At 41.2% G+C, this 14,945-nt stretch overlaps 1 protein-coding gene across 3 annotated transcripts in view; it reads left to right on the top strand.

Moving 5' to 3' along the window:
- Positions 1–1,609: 1,609 nt before the first annotated feature.
- Positions 1,610–14,945, top strand: part of layna (layilin a) — a 99,084-nt gene continuing 85,748 nt past the window's right edge. The window contains exons 1-3 of one of the 3 annotated variants that reach the window (XM_028810260.2): positions 1,610–1,851; positions 2,147–2,167; positions 9,369–9,666. In XM_028810260.2, the coding sequence (XP_028666093.2) occupies positions 1,782–1,851; positions 2,147–2,167; positions 9,369–9,666 (389 nt within the window). In that variant the 5' untranslated portion in view covers positions 1,610–1,781. Of the gene's footprint in view, positions 1,852–2,146; positions 2,168–9,027; positions 9,667–14,945 lie in introns of those variants that run through there. The other 2 variants (XM_028810261.2, XM_028810259.2) reach the window with 2 other exon arrangements.

Below are 14,945 nucleotides of genomic sequence, written 5' to 3' on the forward strand. Positions count from 1 at the left end.
GCAGGAGACGAGACGTGATTTTCTCGGACAGACACTTACAGTATACGTCCCGCGAGAAAGAGATTTAACGACGCCCGGGGCCGGAAATAAAGGACAGTCGGTGACAAAGTAGAATGTTGTAAAGAATTCAAAAACGTTGGCGCGATACACATGCAGAGCAGGTTAGAGATAATGGAAGTACGAACTTTCGAAAGTCTCAAAAAAAGATAGGAAAAGAGATCGAATATATTGTTCGGATTTAAACTTTAAGTCAAGATACTTGTAGATCGTCTAATTCATGTTGCCATCAGGGGTGAAAAAAGTAGTGTTTCTTCACAATAAAGAGGTATATCCGAGAGAATTAAAAGATTCCAAAAACGCTGGCGCGATACACGTACAGAGCAGGTTAGAGATAATGGAAGTACGAAAATTCGAAAGTTTAAAAAAAAAAGGATTGTAAAGATCGCATTAGCGCAAACAAACGGAAATTATTATTTGGTGAAATAACGGAACAGCGAAAAGAGATTGAATATATTGTTCGGATTTAAACTTTAAGTACCCCTAGTATTTTTTTTTTTTAATTTACCTACATTTACTTAATCTTACAAAAACACATTTACAACTCCCTACATAGTAAATGGTAAATGGCACCTCTGGGATGTGTCTTTCACATCCGAGAGAGAGAGAAATAAGTGATGCCTTCAAGCAGATCGCGTACTCTGCTACTATACACATTGATTTATTTAACCCATGGCTGTATTTACTACGAAAAAAATACAAATACGTGGAAAGTATGTCTGTAAAACTTGAAAGTCCATTTGTTGTGTAAAAAGTTAGCATAAGCTGTAACAGAATAGAATTGTATGTTGTGTTAACCTTTTTCAGCATTATCTTTAATAATAATAATTCATCGCATTTATATATAGCTTTTATAACTACTCCAAGCGCTCCAGTGAGTGGGGAGCCATTTCAATCACCTCTAACGTGTCGCATCTTCCTGGTCATTCTTCCGCCAGTACGCTCCTCATTACACATTAGCTGTTAGGTGGTGAAGTGGTGAGAGAGATAGCCAGTTAGAGACGGGGTGATTAGGGGACCAGAATGGACAGGGCAGTGACTGACAATTCAACCAGGACATCGGGATACACCCATCTCTTTACGAAGGATGCCCAGGGATCTTTTATGACCACGGAGAGTCAAGTTTTACATCTCATCAGGACCACGGCGCTACTTTTACAGCACAGTGTCCCCATTACTGCACTGGGAAATTGGGATCCACATTCAAACCACAGGACACGCGCCCCCTGCTGGCCTCATCAACAACCTCTTCCAGCAGTAACCCAAGCTTTTCCTAAATGCTCTCACATCATTTTCTTAATGTTGCCTAGAAAGATAAAAATAATGTCTAAAGAATTCTCCCGGACACATTCCTGGCGTTTTTAAAACTATAAAAAACAGAGACAGAACTAGCGTGTGTGACTCGGTTTGTCTTTTTCGTGCACTGTTGCGTTTTTATCCCTGACAAAAATCTTAACCCCCTCGCCACACCAAACCCGACTCCCCCCTCCCACTCCCCCACGTTTCCATGAGCACCACCACGCCTCCGGCTCCGCTACACCCCCATCCCCACCCCCGCGTCCACTCTTGCCCGGAGTCCGCTGTAAAGCAGAGTGCTTGTTGCCAGTGCACTTGGACTGAGTCTCCGCTCAGAGGAATCCGGTTTTCCGCGAGTGAGTGGCGATAGTTGTGTTATATCAGCCCTTAACCCAAGTTAATTCGGAGTCATCAGGAAATATGAGGCCATGGATCTCGTGAAGGTGCTGGCGCTTCTGTGGTTGCATCGCTTCTGCCTTGGATTTAAGCAGCGCATAGGTACAACACTGAGCGCTTCGGGATATTCGCCCTGGGGAGAGGGTCCGGTGAGCGCGCGCGTCTGCATCCTTAAACTCAGCTCCGGACATTTCTGTTTTATTTGACACGTGAATGGCCAGCGCTTCGCATGCACCTTGCTTTGCTTAAATTTCCATGATGTAAGCTGTAAACGCCGTTTCGTTCCTCCAGCGGTGCCAAGCATGTGCGCGTGGTGGTTCAGGGGATGTGAGGAGTGGGGCAGTGGGCTTCAAGACGAGTGACGTCTCTTTTTTCTTTTCATGCTGCGAAAATTTAGAAAATTCGTTTGAACCTCGTGGTAGGTAAACTTCTCATTACTTTTAATCCTTCATCACAATCGGAAGTGTACTAACACCCACATATCTATCTATCTATCTATCTATCTATCTATCTATCTATCTATCTATCTATCTATCTATCTATCTATTAGTAGTGGTAGTAATAATGTAATGAATTATTATTATTATTATTATTATTATTTATTAATGTCAAATGTTCAGAGTATTGTGAAATTCTTACTTGTTGCATATCTAAAATAAGCGTGTTAAAACACAGAACCTCGTTTAATTAGCAGAAAACACAAATCTGATTAGCCTCACAGTAAGGAGACCAGGGTTTGTGTCCCTGCGTGGAGTTTGCATGTTCTCCCTGTATCTGTGTGGGTTTCCTCCTGGTGCTCCAGTTTCCTCCCACTGTCCAAAGACATGCAGGTTAAGTGAATCGGTGAGGTCAAATTGGCCCTAATGTGTGTTTGGCGTTTGGGTGGGTGGGTGTGTGTCTTCACCCTGCACTGGACTAACTAACCCGTCCTGGGTTTGTTCCTGCCTTGCGTCCTGTGGTAGTTGAGATAGGCTCCAGCAACCTTCACAAAACCTCTCTGGATTAAACAGGTTAGAAATGCCATGACATAACATGACAAATCTGATTACGTGATGTACTGCTTATTCTTTTATGATGTGAACACTACATTTAAATTTTGAAAATGGATAAACATTTGTTACAGTCATACATACCAAAATATGGGAAACCATTACAATTTTCTCATTCCGGTTTCACCACAACAAAGTTTATCAGAATCTAAAGAATGGAGGTTTAGAGCAAACTAATTCAGAGCAAAAATGAGAGTTCTTAGTGATCTACTAAAACAGCAAATAGTGTTAAGATAAAACTCCAGCAGCAGTAGATCCCTAGTAACATAAATGACAGCATCAATATGTATTTCAATACATAAAGTATTTCCTCAGAATTGATTTTTCAGGCATATAGCAAATATCCCATCCGAGCAATTTGTCTCCGGACGATGTAAAAGGGGGCAACACAGTGGGTCAGTGTTAGTCCTGCAACACGGAGGCTGGCATTCACACCCCCATTCCTCCCTGCGTGAAGTTTGCATGTTCTCCCCATATCTGCAGTGGTTTCCTCCCACAGTCCAAAAACGTGCAGAATAGGTGCAGGACTGGTGATTCTAAATTGGCAGATGTATGTGTGTCTGTGTGTTCATTCATTGCACCCTATTCTTGCTGGGATAGGCTCCAGCTTCCCTGAGACAATGCTCAGAATAAAATGGATGAATGAGGTAAATGAGGGCCCAGTAGGGGCTGCAACTGAATGGTGTTTCTGTAGTGCAGGACAGGAGTTGGACTGTAGGATGCCAAGGTGGCACATACAGTGGTGGTGTTGGGCCACTGTGAATGGATTACTGTGCCCCAATCACGTTTACATAGCCACGGAGAAGTTGACTCCCTGGGCACCAATGTAAGTGTAGAGTACCAACGGGCAGTGTGCCTGAAGTCCCCCATGCCATTGGGTAGCACAGGGAGACTTCTTAATTTGTAATTTGTATTTTTCTGCGTCACCATTTGATGGAAGTCTGTTTTAATTTCTTTCAATTTATTATATAATTTAGTGATCCAATAGAACCAGTGAACCAATTTTCCATTTTTTAAAATGCTTTTTTTAGTGCCTTTCCTATCTATCTATCTATCTATCTATCTATCTATCTATCTATCTATCTATCTATCTATCTATCTATCTATCTATCTATCTATCTATCTATCTATCTATCTATCTATCTATCTATCTATCTATCTATCTATCTATCTATCACCAAGTATGTCAGGTTTAAGGATTGGCTGTCTTCACAAGGGTTTATCTATATATAACCTGCATGATTATTGCATTTTTATTTCTTTTGCTGTTGAAGAAAACATGTTGGTCTGTTAACCCAAGTAACAAACATTTGCTCTTAATATTAAAATACAGAATTATATTTGTGAGAATCTGCATTATTATATTTTCATTTATGCTAAAACCCCACTTCAGCTTTTTCCAATTCTGACGAGAATAAACAGGAAAAAAGTCAGTAAGGCTGGTTGTGTTTTCATTAATTATTTAGTTATATAGCATTAAATGAAACCAAGATGGCACAGTGATTGGAGCTGCTGCCAGGATGGTAGTCCATGCCACTGGGTTTGGCATCTGTGATTCTGAAATGGATTAAGTGTGTTTGATGGAAGGAATGGAAAAGCCATGGTCATAGGAGTTCAATTATGTTGTTTCTCATCTTAACCTTATTGTTTACCTTCTAATTTTGTTTTATAAGTAAATAATAACAAATTATGAAAATGAATAGAAAATGATTAAATTGGCTGCGGTGGGCTAGCGCCCTGCCCGGGGTTTGTTCCCTGTGTTGGCTGAGATTGCTGCTAAGGAGATGCGCTCGGAACAGCTGCTGTCTTGCTGCTGCTGCTGGCGAGCTACATGCTCTGCTTGTCGCGCTGCGCGTCGATCATTTAAAAACCTGTACAGCAGCTGTCCTTTTGCCACTTCGCGTCTCTGCCGCTCGCGTTGTGAAGTGGGAGGGGGGTCTTGGGGGGGTCGGCTTAATGCACGCTAAGGGGATGCGGTTGGATCAACTGCTGGCTTGCTGCTGCTGCCGAGCTGCATGTTCTGCTTGTCACTTGTTGTTGTTTTAAGAGCTGGGAGCACATGAAGTGTATCTGCCAAAAGCATTCCAGCAATTTCTAGGTTAGATGTCCAAGAACTTGTTTTAAATTGTTTGTAAATAGGGCGTGACGTGTAAAAGTCACCGTCTCACAGGTTTTACTTCCTAAGGTTGTAATGTCTAGTCTCATGTGTCGTCAAAGTGTCTCTCCGAGATGATCACGTCTCAATCACTTCTCTCAACCCCCCTGGAGGTGCGCTACATTCCTGCCACTTCGCGTCTCTCCCACTCGCATTGTGAAGGGGGGGAGCTGAACGCTTGCTAAGGAGATGCGGACGGATCAGCTGCTGGCTTTGTGCTGCTGCTGCCGAGGTGCATGCTCTGCTTGTTGTGCTGTGCATCGATCATTTAAAAGCCTGTACAGCAGCTGTCCTTTTGTCTCACTGCCTTGTCTCGTGTGACGTTAAAGTTTCTCTCGCGAGACGTCAGATTGTCTTCCGAGAAGATCACGTCTCGTCTCCCTCCCAAGATTTCCTAAGATTTTTTTTTATAATAGAGAGATTATCTTATATTTGTGTATTTTATAGTGCCACGTTATCTCCTTTTCTAACCTGCACAATGCAGACTAGGGTTGGGGGATTGGGGGAACCTGAGCCTATCCCAGGTGGCACAGGGTAACAAATCCTGGCCAGGATGGAAGCTCACTATAGGGCTACACATACAGACACATAGACACAGGCCCATTTAGTGTTGCCAGTTCACCTAACCAGCATGTCTTTGGAGAGTGTTGAGGAAACTGGAGCTGCTGGTGGAAACCCAGGCAGACACAAGGAGAACATGCAAACTCCATTCAGGGAGGACCCAGGACACAAACCCTGGTCTCTCTACTGTGAGGCAGCAGTGCTACCAATGGGCCACCAGGCCACCCCTTATTTTATAGTAGCAATTTAAAAAATAAATTAGTAATTTGTCTGCCCATCTGTGACATGCATGGCTTGAGAACAGAGGGAGCAACTGCAGACAAGTTTTCAGGTTTGTCTTCTTAGACTGGTTAGTAATAAATAAATAAATACCATCCAATTGGCTCCAGCAGACCCCCGTGACCCTGTAGTTAGGATATAGCGGGTTGTTTGATGGATGGATGGATGGATTATTAAATTGGTAATTATAAATTGGATCAGGAAATGAAATGCTCTTATCAAATGTAGTTTTCTGTAGTCTTCATTCCATGGGCCCAAAGACATGAAGGCAGAAGGCTTTCCATTCCTAATTTTTCAATTGGGTGTGTGTATAAGTGTGTTTTGGGCGTACCTGAGTCAGAATGGCTGTCTCATTAAAGTGGTGATCCTGCTGTACACCCAAAGCTGATGGCAGAGCTCTGAATTACCCACTTCCTAATTGGGTCAGTGGTTTTGAAATCATTTTCCTTAAATTATGAGCCTCTTTTTTATTATATTGTAATGTGTGCACTGCTCTTAGCTTCAAGCAGTATGACGGACTGATTTCGGCTTTGGACCTAAAAACCACAGAACTGTTAGTTCAGGCCCTACCACTGGTTCACTGGGATACCTTGAGCAGACCATCAAATCTCATACTGTAAAACATTTAACAAGTATGATCTGGTATGAAAAGCACTATAAAAATGCAGGAACCTTTTTTGTTCATTCAGCTGTGCCCTCAAAAAAATAAACCAACAGAGTTGTTCACTTCATTTATCTAATTTGTTAATATAACCTAAAATAATCATGTATGTCGATATTATGTTGCATTTTCTACTTAGATTGACATATTTCTCTTTGATGTCATATTAATTCTATTAAATCTTGTTGAAACAAAGCAGATTATTTTCTTTTAACGGAACTGCCTCTGGGATTGTTGTCTTTACTCACCAATTTTAAGTAACTGTTATTTAAAATGAACACTTTTTAAATACTCTGTATTCCCCTTTTCACTATACACAGATGAATTAAGTTGCCTTAACTTAAAATAAACTTAAGTTCTCTGTGTGTGTGTGTGTGTGTGTGTGTGACTATCCTATATTTGCATAAAGATCCGCCCCTTTTGTTGCATTGTGGTCCAAGGCATCCCCACACATTAATACACTGAAAGATAAAGACTTTTAGAAAATGGATTTTTTTTCTGAATTCCCTGGTTTTTGTGTGGTCATGGGAGTTGATTTATGATACTTTTTGTTGTTGTTGTCAGTCAGTCAGTCGGTCATTCTCCAACCTGCTATATCCTAACACAGGGTCACAGGGGTCTGTTGGAGCCAATCCCAGCCAGCACAGGGCGCAAGGCAGGAACAAACCCCAGGCAGGGCGCCAGCCCACCACAGGGCACACACACACACCAAGCACACACTAAGGACAATTTAGGATCGCCAATGCACCTAACCTGCATGTCTTTGGACTGTGGCAGGAAACCCACGCAGACACGGGGAGAACATGCAAACTCCACGCAGAGAGGACCCGGGAAGCGAACTCAGGTCTCCTAACTGCGAGGCAGCAGCGCTACCACTGTGCCACCATATCGCCCTGTTGTTGTTGTTGCACTGGCAAATTTGTTATTCATCGCACATCAGAAAAGCATCTTTTTCTTTGCTTCCTATGTAGCAGAATCATTAATGTTAAATTACACAAGAAGTAAAATTACAGGTGCATCTCAATAAATTAGAATATCATCGAAAAGTTAATTTATTTCAGTAATTCAATTAATATATTATATAGATTACACACATTTATCAAGCATTTATTTCTTTTCATTTTTCTGATTACCTACAGGTAATGAAAACTCAGTATCTCAGAAAATTAGAATATTACATAAGACCAATAAAAAAAAAATTTTAATACAGAAACGTTGGCCTACTGAAAAGTATGTCCATGTATGCACTCAATACTTGGTCCTTTTGCATGAATTACTGCATCAATGTGGCGTGGCATTGAGACGATCAGCCTGTGGCTCTGCTGAGGTGTTATGGTAGCCCAGGATGCTTTGATAGCGGCCTTCAGCTCATCTGCATTGTTGGGTCTGGTGTCTCTCATCTTCCTCTTGACAATACCCCATAGTTAGGTCAGGCGAGTTTGCTGGCCAATCAAGCACGGTGATACCATGGTCATTAAACCAGGTATTGGTACTTTTGGCAGTGTGGGCAGGTGCCAAGTCCTGCTGGAAAATGAAATCAGCATCTTCATAAAGCTTGTCAGCAGAGGGAAGCATGAAGTGCTCTAAAATGTCTTGGTTGTTGGCTGTGCTGACTTTGGACTTGATAAAACACAATGGACCAACACCAGCAGATGACACATCAGATTCACTTTCAGATGAAAGTAAATTTTGCATTTCATTTGGAAATTAAGGTCCCAGAGTCTGGAGGAAGAGTGGAGAAGCACATAATCCAAGTTTCTTGAGTGGAGAGGCACATAATCCAAGTTTCTTAAGGTTTCCACAGTCAATGATGATTCGGGGAGTCGTGTCATCTGCTGGTGTTGGTCCACTGTGTTTTATCAAGTCCAAAGTCAGAGCAGCCAACTACCAGGAAATTTTAGAGCACTTCATGCTTCCCTCTGTTGACAAGGTTTATGGAGATGCTGATTTCATTTTCCAGCAGGACTTGGTACTTGCCCACACTGCCAAATGCACCAATACCTGGTTTAATGAACATGGTATCACTGTGTTTGATTGGCCAGCAAACCCACCTGACCTTCTATGGGGTATTGTCAAGAGGAAGATGAGAGACTCCAAATCCAACAATGCAGACAAGCTGAAGGCCGTGAACAGAGCATCCTGGGCTTCCATAACACCTCAGCCACAGACTGATCGCCTCCATGCCACGCCGCATTGACGCAGTAGTTCATGCACAAGGAGTCCCGACCAAGTATTGAGAGCGCACATGGACAAACGTTTCAGCAAGCCAACATTTCTGTATTAAAAATCCATTTTTTTATTGGTCTTATGTAATATTCTAATTTTCTGAGATACCAAATTTTGAGTTTTCATTACTTTTAGGCCTTAATCAGCAAAATGAAAAGAAATAAATGCTTGAAATATATCACTCTGTGTGTAATGAATCTATGTAATATACGAGTTTCACTCTTTTAATTGAATTACTGAAATAAATTAACCTTTCTATGATATTCTAATTTATTGAGATGCACCTGTATCTAGAATAAATGAAAGAATTATTTGAGTTGGTTGTACATAAATTAGTTTAATAACAAGGTAATTCAAATAAGTAATATTTGTTATATGTAAAAGTAAATAGAGTTATAGAAGATAACTTAGTTTTGTTTTATTAAGCTAATAAGCTGTTATTGCAATTATAATTACATTGCTTAGGCTAACAAAAATGTGCCTGCCATCCTTGAACCTGACAAGAGTCTTATCATCATGTTTCTTCTCTTATAACCATATGCAATACTGGCTTTAATTAAGTGTGCACATGGCATGATACAGAAGTACGCAGTATGTTTGTGTGCATGTGTGAATTTACTGGGAGTGCACTTTAATACCATGCTGGTTGTCATCATCTTGCACATCCATGTGTATATCCTGGCCTCAGAACAGAAAATCTGCAGAAAGGAGTCAGAGAAGTTTTGCTACAAGATCGCCTATTTCAGTGATGTCCACCGTAAAGTCAACTTTGAGCTGGCAAGCAAGGCCTGCAGGAGTGATGGAGGAGAGCTGCTCAGCATCGAGTCAGAGAGTGAGCAAAGACTTATTGAGAGGTTCATTGAGCAGATAAAGGGATCTGATGGAGACTTCTGGATTGGGCTAAGGAGGAAGTCAGAGCACCAGGAGGCCACGGCAGACTGTCCCAAGAAATACCAGTGGGTGGACGGCAGCAAAGCAGTCTTCAGGTAAGCTGCCCCTCTCTGATTTATGGTGTGCTATGCAGGAGTTGGCTTATTAGATGAAAATTGTGATTTATTAGCATAATGTTTATATTTCTGTTGCATTCTCTTATAAAACTGAAAAATGGGAAGTTGATGTTCATTGCAGCACCATTCCCAGAGCTCATCAGTCTTGTTTGATTTTGAGTATATTAATACACTAGGGGGCTCTGCCCCCTGCTCTCTTCACTCGCTAACCCCCGGGTTTGGTTTACTGGATATACAATTTAAAGAGATTGTTATTTTCATGGGAATTGTTACATATGCATTATTTTCACTTTTACTTTAAAACCTTTGTAAAAACAATATTTGTACTTTATTTCTGGCCCCAGGCGTGGTTAAATCTCTTTCTCGCGGGACATATAATGCTGCTCGCGTTGTGAAGGGGGGGCTGAATGCACGCTAAGGAGATGCGGTCAGGACAGCTGCTGTCTTGCTGCTGCTGCTGGTGAGCTACATGCTCTGCTTGTCGTGCTGAACATCAATCATTTAAAAGCCTGTACAGCAGCTGTCCTTTTGCCACTTTGCGCCTCTGCCGCTCACGTTGTGAATGGGGGGTTTGTTTGGTTTGGCTTAATGAACGCTAAGGAGATGCGGTCAGATCATCTGCTGGCTTGCTGCTGCTGCTGGTGAGCTCCATGTTCTGCTTGTCGCTTGATGTTGTTTTAAGAGCGGGGAGCACATGAAGTGTATCTGCCAAAGCATTCCAACAATTTCTAGGTTAGATGTCCAAGAACTTGTTTTAAATTGTTTGTAAGTAGGTTGTGACGTGCAAAACTCACCGTCTCACGGGTTTTGCTGCCTAAGATTGTAATGTCTAGTCTCGCGTGTCATCAAAGTGTCTCTCCGAGATGATCACGTCTCAATCGCTTCTCTCAACCCCCCTGGAGGTGCGTTACATTCCTGCCACTTCGCGTCTCTCCCACTCGCATTGTGAAGGGGGGGAGCTGAACGCTTGCTAAGGAGATGTGGACGGATCAGCTGCTGGCTTTGTGCTGCTGCTGCCGAGGTGCGTGTTCTGCTTGTCGTGCTGTGCATCGATCATTTAAAAGCCTGTACAGCAGCTGTCCTTTTGTCTCACTGCCTTGTCTCGTGTGACGTTAAAGTTTCTCTCGCGAGACGTCAGATTGTCTTCCGAGAAGATCACGTCTCGTCTCCCTCCCAAGATTTCCCAAGATTTTTTTTTATAATAGAGAGATTATCTTATATTTGTGTATTTTATAGTACCATGTTATCTCCTTTTCTAACCTGCACAATGCAGACTAGGGTTGGGGGATTGGGGGAACCTGAGCCTATCCCAGCTAGCACAGGGTAACAAATCCTGGACAGGATGGAAGCTCACTATAGGGCTACACATACAGACACATAGACACAGGCCCATTTAGTGTTGCCAGTTCACCTAACCAGCATGTCTTTGGAGAGTGTTGAGGAAACTGGAGCTGCTGGTGGAAACCCAGGCAGACACAAGGAGAACATGCAAACTCCATTCAGGGAGGACCCAGGACACAAACCCTGGTCTCTCTACTGTGAGGCAGCAGTGCTACTAATGGGCCACCCCTTATTTTATAGTAGCAATTTAAAAAATAAGTTAGTAATTTGTCTGCCCATCTGTGGCATGCATGGCTTGAGAACAGAGGGAGCAACTGCAGACAAGTTTTCAGGTTTGTCTTCTTAGACTGGTTAGTAATAAATAAATAAATACCATCCAATTGGCTCCAGCAGACCTCCGTGACCCTGTAGTTAGGATATAGCGGTTTGGAGAATGGATGGATGGATACAATCTAGGGGTAAGATAGCCAATGGAGTAAAATAAAGTTATTGTTAATGTTGATGGAATCAGCTTGAGTAGGTGTTGCTTTGTAACTTGACACTTTATCTTGCTGGATTATGTGTTTAAAAATGGTTGGACTGTAGCATCAAGAGATACACAGGATCAGCCACAATGCTTACATAGTCTTTGCCATTCAAATGACAAGCAGGCCTACTATGTGGTAAGAAAATATCCTCCATGCCGTTAACACCACCAGTCTGTACCATCGACACAGAACAGAGTCCTTGGATTCATAACGTTTACGTATGTCCAGTAGGCCTACTTATCCTACAGCTTCAGTATTCAGACGTGGTGTGGTATTTTCCCTTCTGCTTCAAGGTCTGAAAAAACTGTGTTTTCCAAGATGTCCTTCTGCATAACACTAAAGAATAAAGCGGAGTTATTTCAATATTTGTGATCTTTCTCTTACCTTGAGCAAGTGTGGTCATTCTCTTCTGAACTCTTTTATCAACAAGGTGTTTTTGACCATAGAACTCCCTCTCACTGATTTTTTTTTTGTTTATTATATGTCATTCTATATAAACTCCATATCTATGGGGTATGAAAGTACTATAACTAAGATTGTTTACTGGTATCCTAGAACATCCCTGTTTGACCACAACAATAATACCACAGTCCACGTCGCTTAAATCATGTGCTGTATGTATTATATTTGTTCTACTGATTGGTTATATAACAACTAAACCTCTTGACCATATCTGCCTGCTATATAATATGGATCTACAATAATGACTGTTTGCAGGAGGAGGATTTTTTCATTAACAGGTGGGTGTACCTAATAAAGTGGCCACCAAGTGTAGATGTTTCTAATTATAGTAAGTCGAGAATAGTTAGTGGAGAAAAAAAAACCTTTGCTCTTTCTATACAGTATGTTAGTAGTAAATATATATGAATATGAAGACAATTAGGATCTACACACATTCAAAAGATACTGTATGTGTGCTGTGTGAACTAGTGACACTAAACTGGCACTGTATGAGTTAGTATGGGTGTCTGTGTATGTGTGCCCTGCAATGGACTGGTACCTGGTCTTGGATTGGTTCTATCTTGACTGCAATATGCTGAAGAATTTTAAATACTTAATTTAAGAGTCAGGAGATGGAAAGTATGAAAAGAAAGTCAATAAGAGGGATACAGGAAATCTTTGTGAATGAAGCTAGTGGCATGAAGCAGAAGTCAAAGTCTATATATACTATACCTTTTTCTAAGACTCCTTTATACTGAACAGGGTCAAGGGGGACCGGCAATAGCAAAACCACTGCACCACCATGCCGCTAAAGATGCATAGCGAAAAGGTTAGTAGCCAGTAGAAATCATGTAGCAAAGACCGAAATGAAAGATGTAAATTGTAGCCAAGAGCAAACCAGAGGCTCAGGACTTTTAAATCTTTAAGCTAAGATTTAAGTGAGAATTTACAAACTCAGATTGTCTTGAAATGCTTAACACTAACAATTTAATGACATCGTATGTCACACACTTATTAATCCTTAATATATTGATATGGACAGGGTCTTATCACAATTCTGTTGTAGGCAGTATTTTTAGCATTTATAGGGTTTATAGGGTCATTATTGTCACATCAACTTAGTACAATGAATTTCTTGCTTGCATGTGCCAATTTATAATGCAATATGTTGCGATTCTCCAACGTCTTCAATAGAGTATATACCAAGTTTACCTTGAAACTTCTGTCTTCCTCAGCTGAGAATTTTGAAACATACTTGTTATTACCAGACAAATGCAATTTTGTTTGTATTATATACCTTGGGATATACTTGTCTTACAGTTGCTTCTGCATAACAATTGTTGTATTTACATATCTTGACATTATATTTTGATTCAAACTGCTGTTGTCTCAACATCAAGTTTGCCCCTGGGAGACTATTAAATGGAATTTTAATATGGCCAAAAATGGTTTCGGAGAGGAAAGGAAGAGAATAAAATGATTAGAAGGAGTGAGTAATGGATGGTAAAAATACACTTAAGACAAGCCCCCTCATCATGTGCACTGTAGTTGCTGGATGCAAGCAAACTATAAAAAACACTAAAAGAAATTTAAATAGTTTTTTGGAGATGAATAATGTGGACAGCACAAGATGCTTATGTGAGTTTGTAGATAAAGTATAATACTCTGTGGATGCTTATCTATAATAATAAAAGGCAAAGCCCTCACTGACTGACTGACTGACTGACTGACTGACTCATCACTAATTCTCCAACTTCCCGTGTAGGTGGAAGGCTGAAATTTGGCAGGCTCATTCCTTACAGCTTACTTACAAAAGTTAGGCAGGTTTCATTTCGAAATTCAAAGCGTAATGGTCATAACTGGAAAATATTTTTTGTCCATACACTGTAATGGAGGAGGCGGAGTCACGTATCGCGTCATCACGCCTCCTACGTAATCACGTGAACTAAAAACAAGGAAGACATTTACAGCACGAGTCACACGCGGGAACAAAGGTAAATGACGTTAATTTTTGACTGTCTTTTAATACTGTGTAAGCATACATATTAACACATGTGCAATTAAACGTGTGCATTTACGGGGTGATTTCTCAGGCTTAAAAGCTCACCTTTTATCAAACGCGGGAAGAAAAGGTAACTGACGTTGTTCACTGTCTTTTAATACTGTGTAACCATACATATTAACACATGTCCAATTAAACGTGTGCATTTACGGGGCTGATTTCTCAGGCTTAAAAGCTCGCCTTTTACTAAAAAGGTAAATGCAAAACTATTTTCAATCAGTTTATTGAAACGCTCCCGTTAAGGATTGCAATAACATATTCGCGAGATAAAAGAACGAAGTAGGGGGAAATGGAGGAACAGCCGCAAACAGCGAAGAGCAAAAAATTAATTAAACAATTGAGAACGGAGCGAGTTAAGCATACAAGCATGTTCATAAGGGAAACAAAGCACGGTGTAAAACGTAAGTTTAAATTAAGTTTATAGAAACGCTCCCGCTGCGGATTGCAATAACATATTCGCGAGATAAAAGTTTAATGAGAAGACACGAGGTATAAACGAACCACATGCCGTGGCGCAACGTTAGGGGCAACACTTTCAACCATTCTATGATCTGCTTCTCGCAACTGAAAGACGGCACATGGCGGATGTTAGCCGACTTGCTGACCGCAACGTTAGGGGCTTCAACTATGGCGCTGACGCCACATCTCAGTGCCAACACTTTGCAGACTCTACTTAAAAGACACGCCCTCCTCACTGGACAGTTAAAAACACCAATCAAACTAACGATGACATCAAGTATTACCCAATCAAAAGTAGGAAAGGAGGCATCTTCATAAAATGCGTGTGGGATGATTTGCATGAGACGCTGCTTTAAAAAAAAAATTATAAAAAAAATACGGGATAAATCCCGTCCAGTATTGATTCAAAACGGGACGCGCAATTTCAT

The sequence above is a fragment of the Erpetoichthys calabaricus genome, chromosome 9 (genome assembly GCF_900747795.2).
Source record: "Erpetoichthys calabaricus chromosome 9, fErpCal1.3, whole genome shotgun sequence".
Taxonomy (NCBI): domain Eukaryota; kingdom Metazoa; phylum Chordata; class Cladistia; order Polypteriformes; family Polypteridae; genus Erpetoichthys; species Erpetoichthys calabaricus.